Raw genomic sequence first — 17,084 nt, forward strand, 5'->3', positions numbered from 1 at the left:
TCTATCTCCAATATGCTTCAATTTGAAAAATGTGTACCATTTTTATTATAAACCTGATTGTATGCAGTGAATTTCCCCCTTTATTTTACTTGCTCTGACAGCTGCAGGTAGGAAACAGACAGTCCCTAACTGCTCTGCAGGGAAACAATCAAACAGCAGGTGGAGCCCTCCACCTTATGTCCCTGACCTTGAGCAGCTTTGTTTGTTTCCTTTCAGAGCAGCCGGCGGCCGTGTAGAGATTTGTATCCACAGAACCAGTGCAATGGGGGGGGGCGCATAAAACTGAGGTTTTACTGTTGAATTGGTGTAAACCATGTTAAAATGACAAACTCTGGGTTAAAGAGGTTTAAAGAACAGTAACACGCGTAACACGGATGGGGACAAACAGGCATTTTTAAGGAAATTTTAGAAAAATGACGGCATAAATTGCAGAGAAACGTCAGATCTAGAAAATGCACCGGTTTAAATGCATTAGAATAGGAAGAGGATGCAAAAAAAAGTGTAAGATGTAGGAACATGAAATTAAGCTTTGACTATAGCTAAAGTATAAAAAAAAAACCTAATCTAATAGGCCCCTGACTTTCATACAATAACATATACTGTAATTAGTAGTATAGTATTGTTGCTTTGCTTCCTCTACCAATGCCTCTACTTCTTATTGCTACTTATTTTAGTGATAGTCTATTAGGCACAATATCAAAATCTTTTTTTACTTACAGTCTTGTAAAAATCAAGAGGTTAGGGCCATGCTTACAAGTAAGTATAGTTTTGTGTACTGAGAATTTTGTTTTTTTTTTACAAAACATTAATGATATAGATGGGTAAGTTAAAAAAAAACTATATATACAATATTCAGTTATATCAAAGCAATTGGATTGAAGTAGCACACAATACAAAAGTAATAGTCCACATCTACAACATCTACAGTAATTACCACCAAAGGTCTGTATGATAGTAAAGAGAAAGTGAGATCTTATATAGACTGCTAATACTGCTCATGGTACTGTATACATATGTCAATATGTGGCCATACACGGGCAAACTTTTATCGTTCTGCGATGAACGATCGTATCGTTAAACGATCGTCTGACGATCGTTTTACCATACGATATGCCATCCACGGAGAACGATTATATGAACAGATATAATCGTATCGTTTGCCAAAAGAAAAGAACGATTATACATCAACGTACGATGCGATATAAACTTGTGGCGGAAGCAGGATGTACAGCATACAGGAAGTGATGTAAAACATTAGTCATCGGTGGATGTTTGAGAACATAGGCAAAAAAGTTTCCAATGCTGGTGAATAATTTGCTGAAAAAAATCTTGTGCATTTTTTTTTTTCCAAGTATGTTTATCACATAATGTTTTGCATGTGTTTCAAATGCAACCAAACTTTTATTCTTTTATTCTTTTAATAGTGTTGAATGCTATAAAAAAAATTGCTGCATAGTGTATGAACATAATATACTATAGCACGTTAAATAAATATTTTTTTTTTTTTAAAAAAAGTATTGGTCTTGCTTTTATTTCTATTACCTGTTGCATATGTTGCATACATATGGCTTTTAATACATAGAGATTTTTATGTGGTTTATAATGTTTATAATGTTTTTATGTCTGTGCTGTACAAGTGGCAGCCCCTCTTGTCTTGCCCACCATCTGTCTGGCTGCTGTGACTGCTTTGTGTAGTTGTGTATTGGTTGATATTGTTGTCCAGCACCTGTCTGGTTTTTGTGTATCTGATAAAATCAGTATCTATGAAGAGATTACCTGAGATTAAAGTTGCAAATGCATTTTTAACAATCAGACAGACTGTATACCCTGCACTTTCACACTTGTAGCAGTGTTTTCACCTCATCAGACAGTAGGAGTGGTGCCAGCATTGTGTCATTGTCTGTAGTATATAGCCAGTTTCTCCTTCCATGCCCCATGCAGACATATGGATTTATAAATAAACTTTCTTTCACATATGAGGTTATAGGATGATATTTCTGCAGTGAGCACCAATTTATTTTCTTTACATAGTTTCATATGGTTAATGAAGCTTTAAGCAAAGAACGTTCTGGTCCTTCTGTATATTTTCATTGGCTTGTGCTACAATCCTGACATGCGCAAAGAACGATCGTTCTACGACAAATGTCTGTATTTCACACTCACTGGCCGATTTTTTTCCTGAACGACTAAAATTTTTCAACTCATCCGATCAATTTTGCGAACAATAATGTTGAGACGATCATTCGTACACCATCAACTATCCAATAACTATCCAATATTATCGGAACTTTCTGAAATTGGTCGTTTGGAAGTAAAAAATCTGCCCGTGTATGGCCACCTTAAGGCAAAGTAACTATGTTTGCAATTGCCTAAACCTTTTGCCTACCAGTATATTTAAACATCAATGCTCAGTGTTTCATCCCACGCTACAATGTTTTACATAGAACAAGAATGTTCAGGGATAAAAGATACATAAATTTGCAGAAAAAGTGGAACAATATAACTGTAGAGTAAGTCCGGCCATAAAGGCCAATCAATTGTGAAATGAAAGAAAGCAAAAGGGTTTTGGCACTAAATGACATTTTATTGTATTATTTGGAGGCAATACACTGTTGTAAAGTTACACACTGGAAGCAAAAAAAATTTTCCCACAGTCAGGATACACAGTACGTATACAAACAAAATATCCTATTTGAAGATGACAATATATTATATTATGAATGTACAGAATACAAATGATAATATGCTTGATGAGAAAAAACAAAATCACAAATTATTTTATAAGCCCACATAAAGGCCTCATCTAATTCATCCATTATGAATATTATCCTTATATAATTATAACAGAAATATAAAATAATTATGTATCCAATGATTTAAAGGAGAATTCAATATTAGCATTAGTGAAAGAGGCTCATGGGTATATTCAAGTCATTTTTTAAACCTCTGTCACATGTTCATGTAAGGTATCTTACACATGTGCTTAATATGTATTCATTTAAACCAGCTCCCATGGTGAGAAACCACTAAGGTCACTTACTGTTGGGTAATGTGTGTAAGAGCTTCGTGGTACACAGCCTTATGTGTTTCTAGATCTCCATTTCAAAATTCAATCAAACTTATATAAACAAAAATTGAAACGACAAAAAAAAAATCAGATATTTAAATGTATGTCATGTCAGCATTCATGGCCATTGGACTTATTAGAGCCACATGGAGACATCTGTTCTAAACCATTGACTTGATATCTTATCAGAAACTCTACAGTTGATAGAGTGTTGCACTTAGCGAGTGATCTCTGCCCCCAGCAGCTGATGGTGATGCCACCCATGTCCAAAAAAATATATATTCCAAAACATTCTTTCAAAGTTAAAAAATTGACTCTTTATTCAGCGTAAATATTAAAAAGTAGGCATACAGACCAATTTATGCTCCGCCTTACGCGTTTTGTGCCCACCAGCACTTATTCATAGGCATTGCATCATGCCTACTTTTTAATATTTATGCTGAATAAAGAGTACATTTTTTAACTTTGAAAGAATGTTTTGGAATATATTTTTTTGGACTTGATGTATGTTCCCTTTTGAGCTGGGGGGCTATGTTTCAGTGTTTTTGGCCCTTTTTGACATACCTCTATAGATTGCAGCAGTTGGCTAGTAATTTTGGATGCCACCCATGTGTCAAAAACATTTATCTCCTCCAACAGTTTTTCTAACAATCACACTGCAATACCTATGATATTATTCCTCTTTTAGCAAATGATTATTGGGCACCTGATTGTAGACCTGATTCATAATGAAGTGGGAAAACCTTTGTTTCTGCATACTGTAGGTTAGTATTTTAGGAAGGCAATCATTTTAATGGCATCTCCTTTACTTCTACGCAGTATGGTGTCCCACCTGAGCATCACTAGTATTATCACATTTATAAAGCCTCAGCATATTCCATATGCTTTACAACAGAAGGGTGTGTGCATCTATCATACAAAGCAGACACAAACACTGCTCAATACAGGCATTGCTTCTCATTCTTTGCCAGCAATCTTCTCCATTTTTTACAAAGATATTTTGATCTTGCTTTAGTAACCAATCTATGATAGTAAATGTTCTAACAAAGAAATCTTGCCTTTGCAGACTTTAATCATCTACCTACTAGAACTAGATGATGCCATTGTTCCACTATTGGTGACCATTAGGCAAATGGCCGGGACTGCCGGCACAACTGAGCTGTTGTCGCTGTTTTCTGTAGCAGCACATCACATTTCCTTGAAAGAATTTTGCATCTTCACGGTTCCATACTAAAAAATATGTCTTTTTCCATTTTTGGGCAGACATTGTGATGTTTGACTTTTCAATATTATATTTGTATTTGTCTGTTTGCAGGAATCACATGCTTCCCCTTTATCCACTTCCTTTAATATGTCTCTCTTATTTTGTAAAAAATCCAATCACTTATCGACTCTTTTAATCCGAATGAAAAAGCTCAATATTCCTTATTTCATCAACTTTAGTAAAATGCACAAGTACCTGTAAACACTTGTGTCCTCCATGTCAAAGTCTTCAGGGTTGTGGAAACAAGTTGCTTCACCCTTGACAAGTATGGCTGAACAGCCGCTGGTTATGGAGTATAGCTCCATCTGGCAAACCAAAAAAACGGAAGAACCCTCCTTCCGAATATTTGGAACTCTTTAAGCCTCAATTATTTTAAGGCATTTTACTTCTCTACCTCTCACTGTCTCTGCTTTCATACTTTATCTCTTCTTCTTCCAACTCGTGGAGTCCGGAGACACTGAGAACCAAGGGATAGAGCCATGGCTGGTTTTCAGGTTGCTCAATGCTGAGATGTGTCTGTAAATGAAAAGAGTCAGTGAGTTCTTTCCAAATGTTAGCTTGCTTTGGATAAACCATGACTGCACATTCTCCCGCTATAATCCTAAAGTCCTTGAGATTCATGCCAAGGTAATTGAGTCTTGCAATTGTTTATATCTCTTATCTCAGTAATCTTTATAGAGCAATCTATGGCTTTCCGCCCTCCCTGTCCCTGTAAATAAGAGAGGTGTGGGAGGTAAAAGTTAAATCTAAGGGCAGGCCATGAGCATAAACAGAAGCAGACTGCCACTTACTCCATTTTAAAGGAATGATTTGCAAGTCTCCGCCCATAATGCCTTATGTATATGGCACGAGACAAGTAAATACCTTCTGTTTTCAGAAGGCTTTATGCTCCATTTGAACTGAAATTTTTTGGCCCTAAATACTGCTGAGAGATGGGAAAACAAGGACAGAACTAATGGGTCTGTGTCTCCTTTTGTCAATGGAATAGAATGGTGTTCAGAATATTTCAATATTACCCATCATATGCCTCCTGTATTGGAAGCAATTGTCTATTACAGCGTCTCTAGGAAGCAAGTTTATTCATTCTAAATTGAAAAAAAAAAAAACTTAATTGCTCTGTTGCCTGCTGTAAAAGGGATAAAGAAATCATTTAGAATCTTACCGCAAAGCATGTAAGAGGTTGACTTGCGATTTCTTCACTTTTCGGAAGGGTTTTTGTGGCAGATCCGTATTGACTGCTCTTGCTTTATTGTCAACAATGTCCCTAAAGTAAGATAAGGAAATTTAATGACATTTGTTCCAAGTGCAGAGTGGATAAGGACAAGGAGCAGACAGTGTGCAAAGCAAAGGTTTGAGCTCTGACTTTAATCAATCACTAATTTGTTCTATCCTTTAGGGTAAGGCCACACTAAGCGATAGCGCGGCGATTTGACTCGCGGCGACTTTTCGCCACGACTTTTAATCCGCAATCGCTGGCGAAACTTTGGCGCTGGCGTCTATGGGGAATCGCGCAAAATCGCCAGCGTAAAAACACACGCGGCGATCTTTTTTCTATTGTCGCTTGAAATCGCCTAGCGAGGCGATTTCGAGCGACAATAGAAAAAAGATCGCCGCGTGTGTTTTTACGCAGCGATTCCCCATAGACGCCAGCGCCAAAGTTTCGCCAGCGATTGCCGTTTAAAAGTCGCGGCGAAAAGTCGCCGCGAGTCAAATCGCCGCGCTATCGCTTAGTGTGGCCTTACCCTTAGAGTGCCAGGGGTGATAGCTTCCTTTAAGGAATGTGCCCCAGAGCATTGCAGGGGAACAGAAACAATCTCTCAAAGTTATGCAAAGGGTTAAGGTTATGGAATGTATATTTTTCATGTTTAATTGTTTTATTATGTCTGTTTTACTGGTGCAATACAAGATAGCAGGATGTATGTCCTTTCTTCCCTGACACCACCCAGCCATTAGAAGCCTGCAAGCCACAGTTCTTAATCGGGTGAAGAAGAAAGTCATGCGCCATATGCAGGCATCAAGATCAAGAATTGCTTGATCTGTTAACTGTTAATTCTGGCTCTGTTTTATTGCAATAAGTGTGACGTAAATAGCCAAGATATTGATTGCTTATTCATAGCCAGGGAGGTAAGGGTCAAACCTTCCAACCCGCAGTGGAATCTGCTGTAACGGATGGACTTCTACCTTAAGGCACAAAGAGAAACAACTATGGCACATGTTGTCTATGTGTAGCTGTGCGACCCAAAGGCAGTTTGCTTTGCTTTAATACCTGCACTCTACCTGCTAATTACTAAAACAGAAAAAAAAAAAAACTTGCCCATTGTGTTTAACATCCAGCCGAAAAAGCTACTTTATTGGATCATCTTTATTGGATATTTCACTTAAAAGGGCAATAAAAACAAACAGTGAAACTATTTACTTTTAAAGATTGCATCTGTTTATCCTACACCTGCAAATAAAAATGATTTTGGCAGCAAAAATTCTATTTTATGTGAAATCCTTTGAGCCTATAGGCGTGTATAGAACAAGAATGCCATCTGACCCCTGTTTATCTCCAATCAAGCAATAAAACAATTGCATTCTTAATAGCCTGTGGGCTTTATACCACTATTTGTACTATACCACCTCTTTAAAATCTCAAATGGAAAATGCTTAATTTGCCTTTTTTTTGATATTTAGCATTAATAAAAAATCTTGTGTTTCCATTACAGTTTGTTGTCTATTAGCTACTGGGGGTAATTTAATTTTGTTGAATTACTGGTCATTTAAATGGAACAATTTCTAAACACTAAGGGGCAAATTCACTAAGATTCGTAGTTGCGCCAGGCGTAACTTCGCCGCACTTCGCCGCACTTCGCCAGGCGTAGTTTCGCCAGCGCTTCGCAAATTCACTAAAATCCGAAGTTGCGCTCAGGGGTAGCGTAAGGTTGCGAAGTTGCGCTAGCGTTGCTTCGCTAAGTCAAGCAAAGTTACGCTAGCGAAGGCTAATTTGCATACGGCGCCAAATTCAAATTTCAATGGAGGAATACGTATCAGCACTACAAATGGCTAGAAAACCTTCAAATCATCAAATAAAAAAATTTATTTTGCCCTACACATGTGCCCACTGTCTAGGTAAGTTGCCATGAGTCAGGAAATGTAGGGGGGAAGGAGGGGAGCCCCAAAAAAATTTTCGATCTTTTTCAGCCTATCACCCATAATGTAGAAAATACGCCAGCGTTTTTTGGGACTTAGAAAAAATTTTGACTTTTTTTGAAGCAATCCCTATCTACTCTATTGCGCTTCGCCTGGTCTGAGGAGGCGAAGGAAGTCTAGCGTAAAAGGTAGCGTTCAGTACACTGCGCGCGTTAGTGAATTTGCGTAGTTACGTCGCTAGCGAAACTTCGCCAGGCGTAAGGGTGCGAAGTAACACTAGCGAAACTACGCCAGCGTTCGTTAGTGAATTTGCGCAGTAACGAAAATACCAAACGCTAGTGAAGTAGCGCTAGCGTTCGGCGCTTCGGCGCTTAGTGAATTTGCCCCTAAGGGGCACCTCTATCAATGTTCCAATATTGTTGACAGTGATTCCTGCCTTTTTGCACTAAAAGTCACCCACTTGAATTAGATTTTCTAAAACTTGAAGTGCAAAAGACTCAAATGTAAAAAAAAAAAAAAAAAATGCAGAATGGAATTTCACTGTGGTTGAATTTTTTCATATTTTTAGTTTTCGAGCTTTGAGTTTTTTTTCAGAAATAAGCTCACATTTGAGTTCAGTGCATTTCTGACTTTTTTTCGGTCACTTCATAATAAGCCTTTAAGTTAAACTGAAAGCTGAGAACATCTGATCCTCATAAGCTGAATTGCACCAGTGCACTTGCCCATGGCAATTGGAAAGCAGCACATCATTTCCACCAACTTAAACTTTTGATATCTCCCCCCCCCTTAAATTCTTGCAGATGACTATATAGGAAAGCTTCTGTACTATGACCTTTGTCACTATTTCTGATTAGCATTGATGAGTTACTTGTTACTTGTTCTAGTCGTGGGAATGGTATGTTAGCACAAGGAATGAATATTGAGAGAGCCTGATGTTATTATTAGCTAAGCTCATCAGTGAATACAGAAAGCTGCATAAATTCAATTCTTAGTAGAGTTGATCAGATAGATTCAACTGCCCCTATTTTCCTGTCTAGCCAAATACTAGTTTGTAAAAGAAATCTAGCCGAGATTATACATGTGGAAATGTAATAATGTGGACATTTACCTTGTTGTCTGGTGGCAAAAGGTCTTGCATACTCCATCTCCTTTATCCTCACATTGACAGCGGGGTGTTGTTCTCTTACGACGCCTTGGTGGGTTCCCTAGCCCATAAGGAAGGGTTTGTCTATGGAAACAGGTGAGCAAATGATCCAAATAAGATTACAGTTCACAACTATCCATCCAACTATCCAGTTTAAATCCATTAAATATCTTAAAGCATCGTCAGTAGTTCTGCTGGAAAGATTTGGTCCTATCTCACCTAGAGAAATCAAACAATAGTTGTAGTTTAAAGGGGTGGTTCACCTTTGTTTTAAGCAACTTTTGAATTGGTCTTCATTAATTATTTTTTATTGTTCTATATTATTTGCATTCTTCATAAAATTCTTTCCAGCTTTCAAATAGGGGTCACTGATCCTATCTAAAAAAACAAATGCTCTGTAAGGCTACAAATGTATTGTTATTGCTACTTTTTATTTCTTGTCTTTCTATTCAGGCCTCTCCCATTTATATAAGAAAATAAGTTGGTGGAGGGCACTCCCAATATTCACAATAGAAAAAAAACTTTTTTTAAGGTATATGAGGTGCAAATAACCCCAGGTAATCCCACAGTCAGTTACCCAAAACAGTATATAGAAATGGAGAGGGGTTGCACACTCAATAAGAGAAATAACACTTAGTAGACAAAGGTGGTATTAAACATTTTTATTTTATAGTAAATAGCAAAATAATTTTTTTTTTTTTACATCAGACAAGCTGGTATATCAAAAACAACAGTATTAGCAGAAATATATACATACCACCAAGTAACAAGATCAAGGCAAAAATAGGAGCAGATACACTTGCCAAAAATAAGACCACCACACCGCTTCGGCACTATAGCCTTTGTCAAGGGGAACTGTGATGTTTCACCAGGCTAATTAGACTCAAAAAATCTCAGTTTTCACATGCTGCCCGCACTTCCGCATTCGTGACGTCACGTACGAAGATGGATTTATAGACTTAACACCCTCTCCCCCAATGGGAATGAGGACAGAGAGCTGTCCCTTTTCTTTTGAGTAATCTGCAATACTTTGACTTCAGCTTGTGTTATTAATGGGTTTTTAATTAATTCTGATGTTTTTAAATAATACATTTAAGTGAATGTGAATGTAGTTGAATATTATATGTTGCAGATATTACAGATCACATAGGATCCTGATGGTGATCTCACAAAACAATTAATGTGGATACTAATTCTGTACGGCACTGGCACCTTTAATGAATTTCTCCAATGATAATGGTTGGCTTTACTAATTTACTATGGTAGAGATGGTTAATGATATCGGCATTTTTTGACACAGCCTCACTATATTGCACGGACACTTCACAGAAGGGAGACATGGGCATACGTTGCTACGGTGTTTCCTTGACACTATTTACAAGGCTGATGTTTCATTAACTTATTAGTAAATGTGTGATGACCATTGTATAAATGATTAGATGTATCTGGCCACTTATGATGCACTGAATTTTAGTACTGTCACTTTAAATGCATGTAATTGAATCTTTGCACTGATGGACTTTTCTGGGGTAACATATTCACTTTATGTCATTCCAATGAATGGGGATTTTTAGTAGAACACACTGTTACTTTAAAGATGATAATATATTAGTATGTCTCTTAATGAGTTTTAGTATTTTTATGCCGTGATTGTTTTTATATTGAGCACTACTAAGAGTAAAGACACAGGACTCCCGAGCCTATAGGTCTATGTGATTGATCCTTATGTACTGTATCATTATGTTTGCACATATATGTTCATATAAATACCCATAATTGTTTATAGATGTTGTTTATCTGTTGACAGAATCAGGTGACCAAATCTCCATATTGTGTTAAAAAGCGCTGCTCCCGGTAGTTAAAGACATGATATTATCCAGCACCCACTATTAGGACAGAGATGTTATAACTGAATGCCTTTGGGTACAGAGATTTGATGACCCTTATTTCACTGTATAATGTGCTGCTTGTGGTTGCTATGGTACAACGTACAATGATACTGGTTTCATCGCCTGCATAGGTAGGGAGCTGCGTAATTACGCTGGGCATTTACCCAGCGTAAAAACGCCAGCGTAATAATGCTGGCATACGTGATGTCACGAATGCGGAAGTGCAGGAAGCGCACGAAAACAGAGATTTTTTGAGTCTAATTGAATAAGGTATTTATACTTCAGATAGTTGGTCAGACATCAGAATTCCCTTTGACAAAGGCTTTAGTGCCGAAACGTTGGGGTGTTCTCATTTTTGGCAAGTGTATCTGCCCTCTGTGGTTTGTCTCTTTTTGCCTTGATCTTGTTACTTGGTGGTATGTATATATTTCTGTATTTGATACAGGTATAGGATCTGTTATCCAGAATGCTCGGGACCTGGGGCTTTCCAGATAAGGGGTCTTTCCGTAATTTGGATCTTCAAGTCTTAAGTCTACTAAAAAATAATGTAAACATTAAATAAGCCCAATACACTGGTTATGCTTCCATTAAGGATTAATTATATCTTAGTTTGGATCAAGTACAAGCTACTGTTTTATTATTACAGAGAAAAAGGAAATCTTTTTTTAAAAATTTGGATTATTTCATTATAATGGAGTCTATGGGAGACTATCTTTCTGTAATTTGGAGCTTTCTGGATAAGGGATCCCATACCTGAACCAGCTTGTCTGATGTAAGAAAAAAATGTATTATATATTTACTATATAAGAATTTTTTTTTAATACCACCTTTGTCTACTAAGTGTTATTTCTCTTATTGAGTGTGCAACCCCTCTCCATTTCTCTCCCAAATATATTCCAGTCTCTTATTCAAATCAATGCATGATTGCTAGGGTAATTAGGACCCTAGCAACCAGATGGCTGAAATTGCGAACTGGAGAGCTGCTGCATAAAAAGCTAAATAATCCACAAATAATGAAAAATGAAATCCAATTGCAAATTGTCTCAGACTATCACTCTCTACATCATACTAACAGTTCATTTAAAGGTGATATGTAAAGAACCGTGATATGGTTGACCTGCGGCTTTCAAAGTTAGAGTGGTAACAATTTACATTAGCCGGGAATTCTCTCAAGTAACAAGAGCTCATCTCTTGAAAGCTCGTCTTTAAAAACTGCCTATAATAAAATTGTTAGTTCATAATTTAAACATTAAACTACAACCACAACATATTACAACACTCAGCTTTTCCCCTAGAGAGGAGCATACATGCCCCTAAAGATATCCCTTGGGTGCTCTGCCTGGCTGCATAATCTGTAATGAAATTGAATCTGCCTGGTCTAGAGACTGAAAGCTCCAGAGACAGACACTCCTGGAAACAGCTGTTGAAACAGGTGCTCATTATCTGGCTATTGGCTGTGTCCTCAGTCTATTCAATAAATCTTCTATCAAATAGCTTGGTGATATAATGTTCCCTCGTCCAGGGTGCCGTGTGTAAAGGGCATATCCAATCAGAATCCATTTTTGCAAGAAAATGTAATTCCAAGCAATAAATATTCTTTATACATTTTCAATGTTGTTAAAGTTATTTGTATAGTAAATTGCTTGTAACTGAAAGCAGTGTTTTTCTTAGTATTTGTATCAATGTAGCAGAATCTCCCTTATTATCAGACCTGGAGGAGAACTGACTTCTGCTCCATTGTTTTAGAAAGAAATGCTTCGTTTTAACATAAATTACATTTTCCAGGGACAGTAAAAACTACTGAAAACTACTGAAAACTACTGAAAACTACTGAAAACTACTGAAAACTACTGAAAACTGTCATAAATGTACATATCTGATTATATGGAATATTATATTCTTTCCTTCGGTAAAAAAATGTTTTTTTTAGATGTCTATTAGGCTAATACAACATAGCCTGCTAAAAACCGCATTCCAAGCATGGACCTCTACTCTGGAATCAGCCCCTTATCTTACATGCATGTGGATCCATTGTGTTGGCCCAGTTGCAGGCACATGCAATTTTTTGAGTTTGAATGACGGCACCAAAATCCACTGTGCGTGCCTGAACCCAGCTTGAAGCAATGGATACAGGTGCAGGCAAGGTAAGGGGTTGATTCCAGAGTAGGGGATGAGCCTGTATTTTTCAGCCTTAAACTGGCAAATTCTAGTAATATAATTACCGGTATTTTTCCACCTTTTTATACAAGTTGCTGGGTACCAGGAAGGGCTTAAGATTGTATCGTATTCTTTAAAGGCAATATGTATTATTTAATATGTCTACATACCAAAGTAGGCGCCCAACCCTATTGTACACAATACATTTGTAGCAGCTAAAAGGTGCTTACATTTCTCTGACCTACTGTACATAGAGCAGGAATCATACTACTCAGCAACTGAAGGATCACTCAAATGTAAGTGGACTGTTGGATGGCACATAATTGCATCCCAGTCAGGACTTGCCTGTAATCAGACACATGGAATGAGTATAGAAGTAGATATTTCATTTTAGCTAAGGTGCTCTTGATAAGGAAAGTATGTGGGTCTATAGAGAACAGGAAGCGGCATTACACTGTTTTACAAGTGTCCTTTTAGATGTCAGATATGGGGAATCCTTATCAAAGGGTAAATAGACGTGTTGCAGTTGCCAGAGGGAAAGCTCCCCTTTGTATCCTTATGGCTATGGGCAGTCTTCCAAAACCTATGTATGCATATCCTTAACTATTTCATAGAGCATTTCTTTATAGATAGGACCTGCTGTGTGTCATTAACTCTGTAAAGGCAATGGCACAGAAGAAGATTTGTTGCTTTGTTTCCGCTCTACAAATCTCCTTACAATGCCTTTTGCCTTTATGCCGTTTAAAAACCTTGTTGGCTTAATCAAGGAAAAATGCCCATTGTTTCAGGATTAATGAATGTTAAGGCATTTTTAGGAGATTTGTTGCCCATGGGTACTGCAAATCTCATCATGTCTAGAGAGCACTTAAGTTCTAAGATACTCACCCTCCGGTGTTTACCCATATTATATCCAGGTGACAGAAGTACACACACTCCTTATCCATCCATGTATTGCAGGAACATCTCTTTGTCCTTGTGTGCAAGTTGAATTGTGGGAGAGATGGAGGTGCTGGGAAGGAAAGCACCCCTGTTACTGAACAAGGAAAAATACATTAATTAATATGGCTGGTAACTATTATTTATGAGGCATCACCATTGTGTATTAGGGTATTAGAGAGTGTTTAATAAAGCTGGCCATAGACGCAAACAAAGTCGCACGAAAAATCGTTTAGTACCATTTTCAGATCGTCCCAACATTTTTCTTACCATGGCAATTGGTTGTTTAGTCGATCAGACAGGTTAGAGGATTTCTCACTGCTAACAATAATATCTCTGCATGTATTGTCTATCTGATAATATCAGTGGGCGACTGTCACTACTATTTGTCAGACATAACCTTTGTACAATTGCTATCACTGCCAGAACATCATCTGATTTGTTCTTTTACTACTTTATTTAATCTGAATGGTTAGTAGCAGGTCGTGAGATAGGGCCGTATAATCATTCGTATGATAAGAGGCTAAAATCTGCACTTCTATTGCCAGCTTAAGGTAGGTATTGGATCCATTATCCAGAATTCTGTTGTGCAGAATTCTCAAACATTTTTAAAATGTAACTTCCCATCTAACAAACAATTCTTCACTTTTGATTGATGTGTTTCTTTCTCTGTTAGGGTAAGGGCACACCTGGCGATTTGGGGAGATTTAGTCGCCTGGCGACCAATTGCCTCTTCTTTGGGGCGACTAAGCTTCCCCTTGTCTTCCACCGGCTAAAATGAAAAATCGCCTGCGGCATGGCACACGCGGCACTTAGTTTTCCGAAGTCGTCCGAAGTTGCCTCACAAGGGGAAGCCGTTCGGGGAGATTAGTCGACCCAAAGAAGAGGCGATTAGTCGCCAGGCGACTGAATCTCCCCGAATTGCCAGGTGTGCCCTTACCCTTATAATGAAAAAGTACTTTGTACTTGATGGTAACTGTTGATAAGTAAATGTTGACAGCAAAACCATGCAGTCTGTTTGTTTTCATTACTAATTATTTTGTCATAGCCACAGGGAAGCTGTTTGTGTTATCCAAAGATCCCTTATCCAGAAGACCCCAAATTCTAAGAATTCTGAATAACAGATCCAATACCTTTGCAGAGCAGTTCAGGTGTCTGGGGATAAAATTCGCACTGCCTTAGTAGAATATTGCCATATAAGAACAACTACAAGTCATTCAATAATCTTCCTAATCTGTATTGAATTGGCATCATTATGCAGAGTATCCTATTTTGCCAATATTTTTGCATTTCTTACAATATATTCATTGCTAGTGTACACATAAGCACATATCTACAGAGCCACATATCTCCTTCCTTTCTCGAATGCTGAAGAAGCTGACAGGGCACATTAATTTATGGGCCTCAATTAATCACTAGTTCACCTTTAAAGCACACCTTCGCTCCAACAGGAATTACACAACAGCCGCCCTGACGCAAGCCAAGGAAAGCTTTATGTAAACAAATCATTTAGAGCACTGGGGTCCAATGCTTAAGATAGTCACATTATCCCGTATAGTAATTGCATCGCAATGGAAAGCTTTGACAGTGCCGGCACTGTCAGATAAACAAAAGAGAGTCAATAGCAACAGACTTTTAGAATCTAGAATCTCCTTCCTACACAATCAAACTGATAATTATCTCAAGATACAGTTTATCTGGGAACTAAAAGGATACGCAACTCCATGAGTGCCCAATCATGTACGTAAGGGACTATCTCTTAGGTTACCATTTAAGATGACTACGCTTGGTACTTCTTTTTGTCTGGAATCCCTCACCATTGAATGCTTTTAATGTTATTATATTATGACGTGATTCCCATATTGTATATTGCATCACTATTGAGTGCCTTCAATGTCATTATACCACAATGTGATCATATAACACAATCTTGTGATGCTGACACACACACACGCCAAATCAGCAATGCAATCATTTAGATCTCCAAAAACATTATTTTTGTTATTCCTCTGTTTATTAGACTTCACTTATGCAACACGATATGGCTGAAATTCAGAATATTTATAGAAAATGGTTCCCCAGCAGAACCGGTACATTATGCTAGGGAAGGTCCATGTTTATTTTATAGTCACTTCAATTGAGATCAGATGTTATAAAGATAATACACTCTGCATCATTCCAGTGTAACTTCAGGTTTATGGCACACATTGCATCCACCTCATTCTTTACACACTCCCATTTAGATATATTCAAAGGATTTTAGTAGGCTGTAAAGTGTATGCGATTTTTACCATTTTCAGTTTATAATTAGTTATAACCGCTGCTGAAAATGCTTAAAAGTATTTTAACAACAATATTGTATACCTGGTGCACATTGTCTCCATGAGTAACTTAAAGCAGCTAATTGAATAGTTCTTCTCAATACCCTAACTACACCAAGCCACAGACTCTAAAATCTCATTGGTTGGTGAGACTTACGGCTCTGGAGCATAAGATCCCTCTGTTGTAGCGAAGAATAGCACAGATATATTCATAGTGAATTTCATCATCATGACATCAGAGATGTATAGATAGACCTTTTCATTTACATTATTAGCCCCCCAATACAATACAGAGAGACCCTTTAATTCACATTAAGAGCTTCCCCTTCCCAAGCTGTGAAATATATGCAATTACTTTACCCACTTTTACACTTAGTAGTTTACTCTCTTCATTCCAGGCATCTGTGAAGCGTAAAAAGCAAGCCCTCAGTTACACATAAACCTGCATACTCATCAAAGAATATAATCATGGGAGAACGTACCTGCTATAGCAATGTAAGGCAGTATTAAAGCTGTTCCCTGCATCTTGTATGTTGAACAGGTGCTCAAGTGGCCTGAAACTTCCCTCGTCCTACTGTTTAAATAACAGCCCCCTCCCTCTCCTGTACCACACCCTTGTCTTCCAGGTAAGAGATATAGGTGCTGATTGGCTCCCTCCCAGCGACTACCTCTTGTTGGATAAGCCTGCAGACAAAAAGGATTGGGTGATGAGGATTATTTAACCCTCACACTGTAGGAAAGGGGGGAGGAGAATGTGTCTGGGAAAACAAGGTTGTCAAAGGAATCGGATTTTGTAAGGATTGAACAGAGGAGAAAAATGATTTAGCACAGTACACTGGTGAAGAATTGGTTTGCTACAATTCACTACAAATCACCCTGCATATTTCACTGTTGATTAAACATAATGTTATTTTCTAATGATTTGGAAATATATACCTTTTCAGTAGAACATCAAAGGAATTTATGGCTCACTCAATAATCTGAATAATCTGATACTAGATTTTATGGCAGAGGATGGACACAGAATATTAGGGATTGTTTACTAGTATTAGTAGGCACATCCGTAGATGTAAAAAATAGTACCCCAGTAACCTCAGACTTTGCATGTGACAGGGACAGCATGTGCATTTGAATAGGGCCATTTAGAAATTATTTTGCTCTAAAAGATAGAAGC

At 37.7% G+C, this 17,084-nt stretch overlaps 1 protein-coding gene across 1 annotated transcript; it reads right to left on the reverse strand.

The window, feature by feature from the left end:
* Window positions 1–2,570: 2,570 nt before the first annotated feature.
* edn2.S (endothelin 2 S homeolog) lies at window positions 2,571–16,588 on the reverse strand. Its single transcript, XM_018249465.2, has 5 exons — window positions 16,393–16,588; window positions 13,539–13,686; window positions 8,572–8,691; window positions 5,494–5,595; window positions 2,571–4,847 (listed from the first exon to the last, which is right to left on the reverse strand). The coding sequence occupies exons 1-5, from the start codon at window positions 16,433–16,435 to the stop codon at window positions 4,751–4,753; spliced, it is 510 nt and encodes a 169-aa protein (XP_018104954.1). The 5' UTR covers window positions 16,436–16,588; the 3' UTR covers window positions 2,571–4,750.
* Window positions 16,589–17,084: the final 496 nt, after the last annotated feature.

Source organism: Xenopus laevis, chromosome 2S (genome assembly GCF_017654675.1).
Source record: "Xenopus laevis strain J_2021 chromosome 2S, Xenopus_laevis_v10.1, whole genome shotgun sequence".
Classification (NCBI taxonomy): Eukaryota; Metazoa; Chordata; class Amphibia; order Anura; family Pipidae; genus Xenopus; species Xenopus laevis.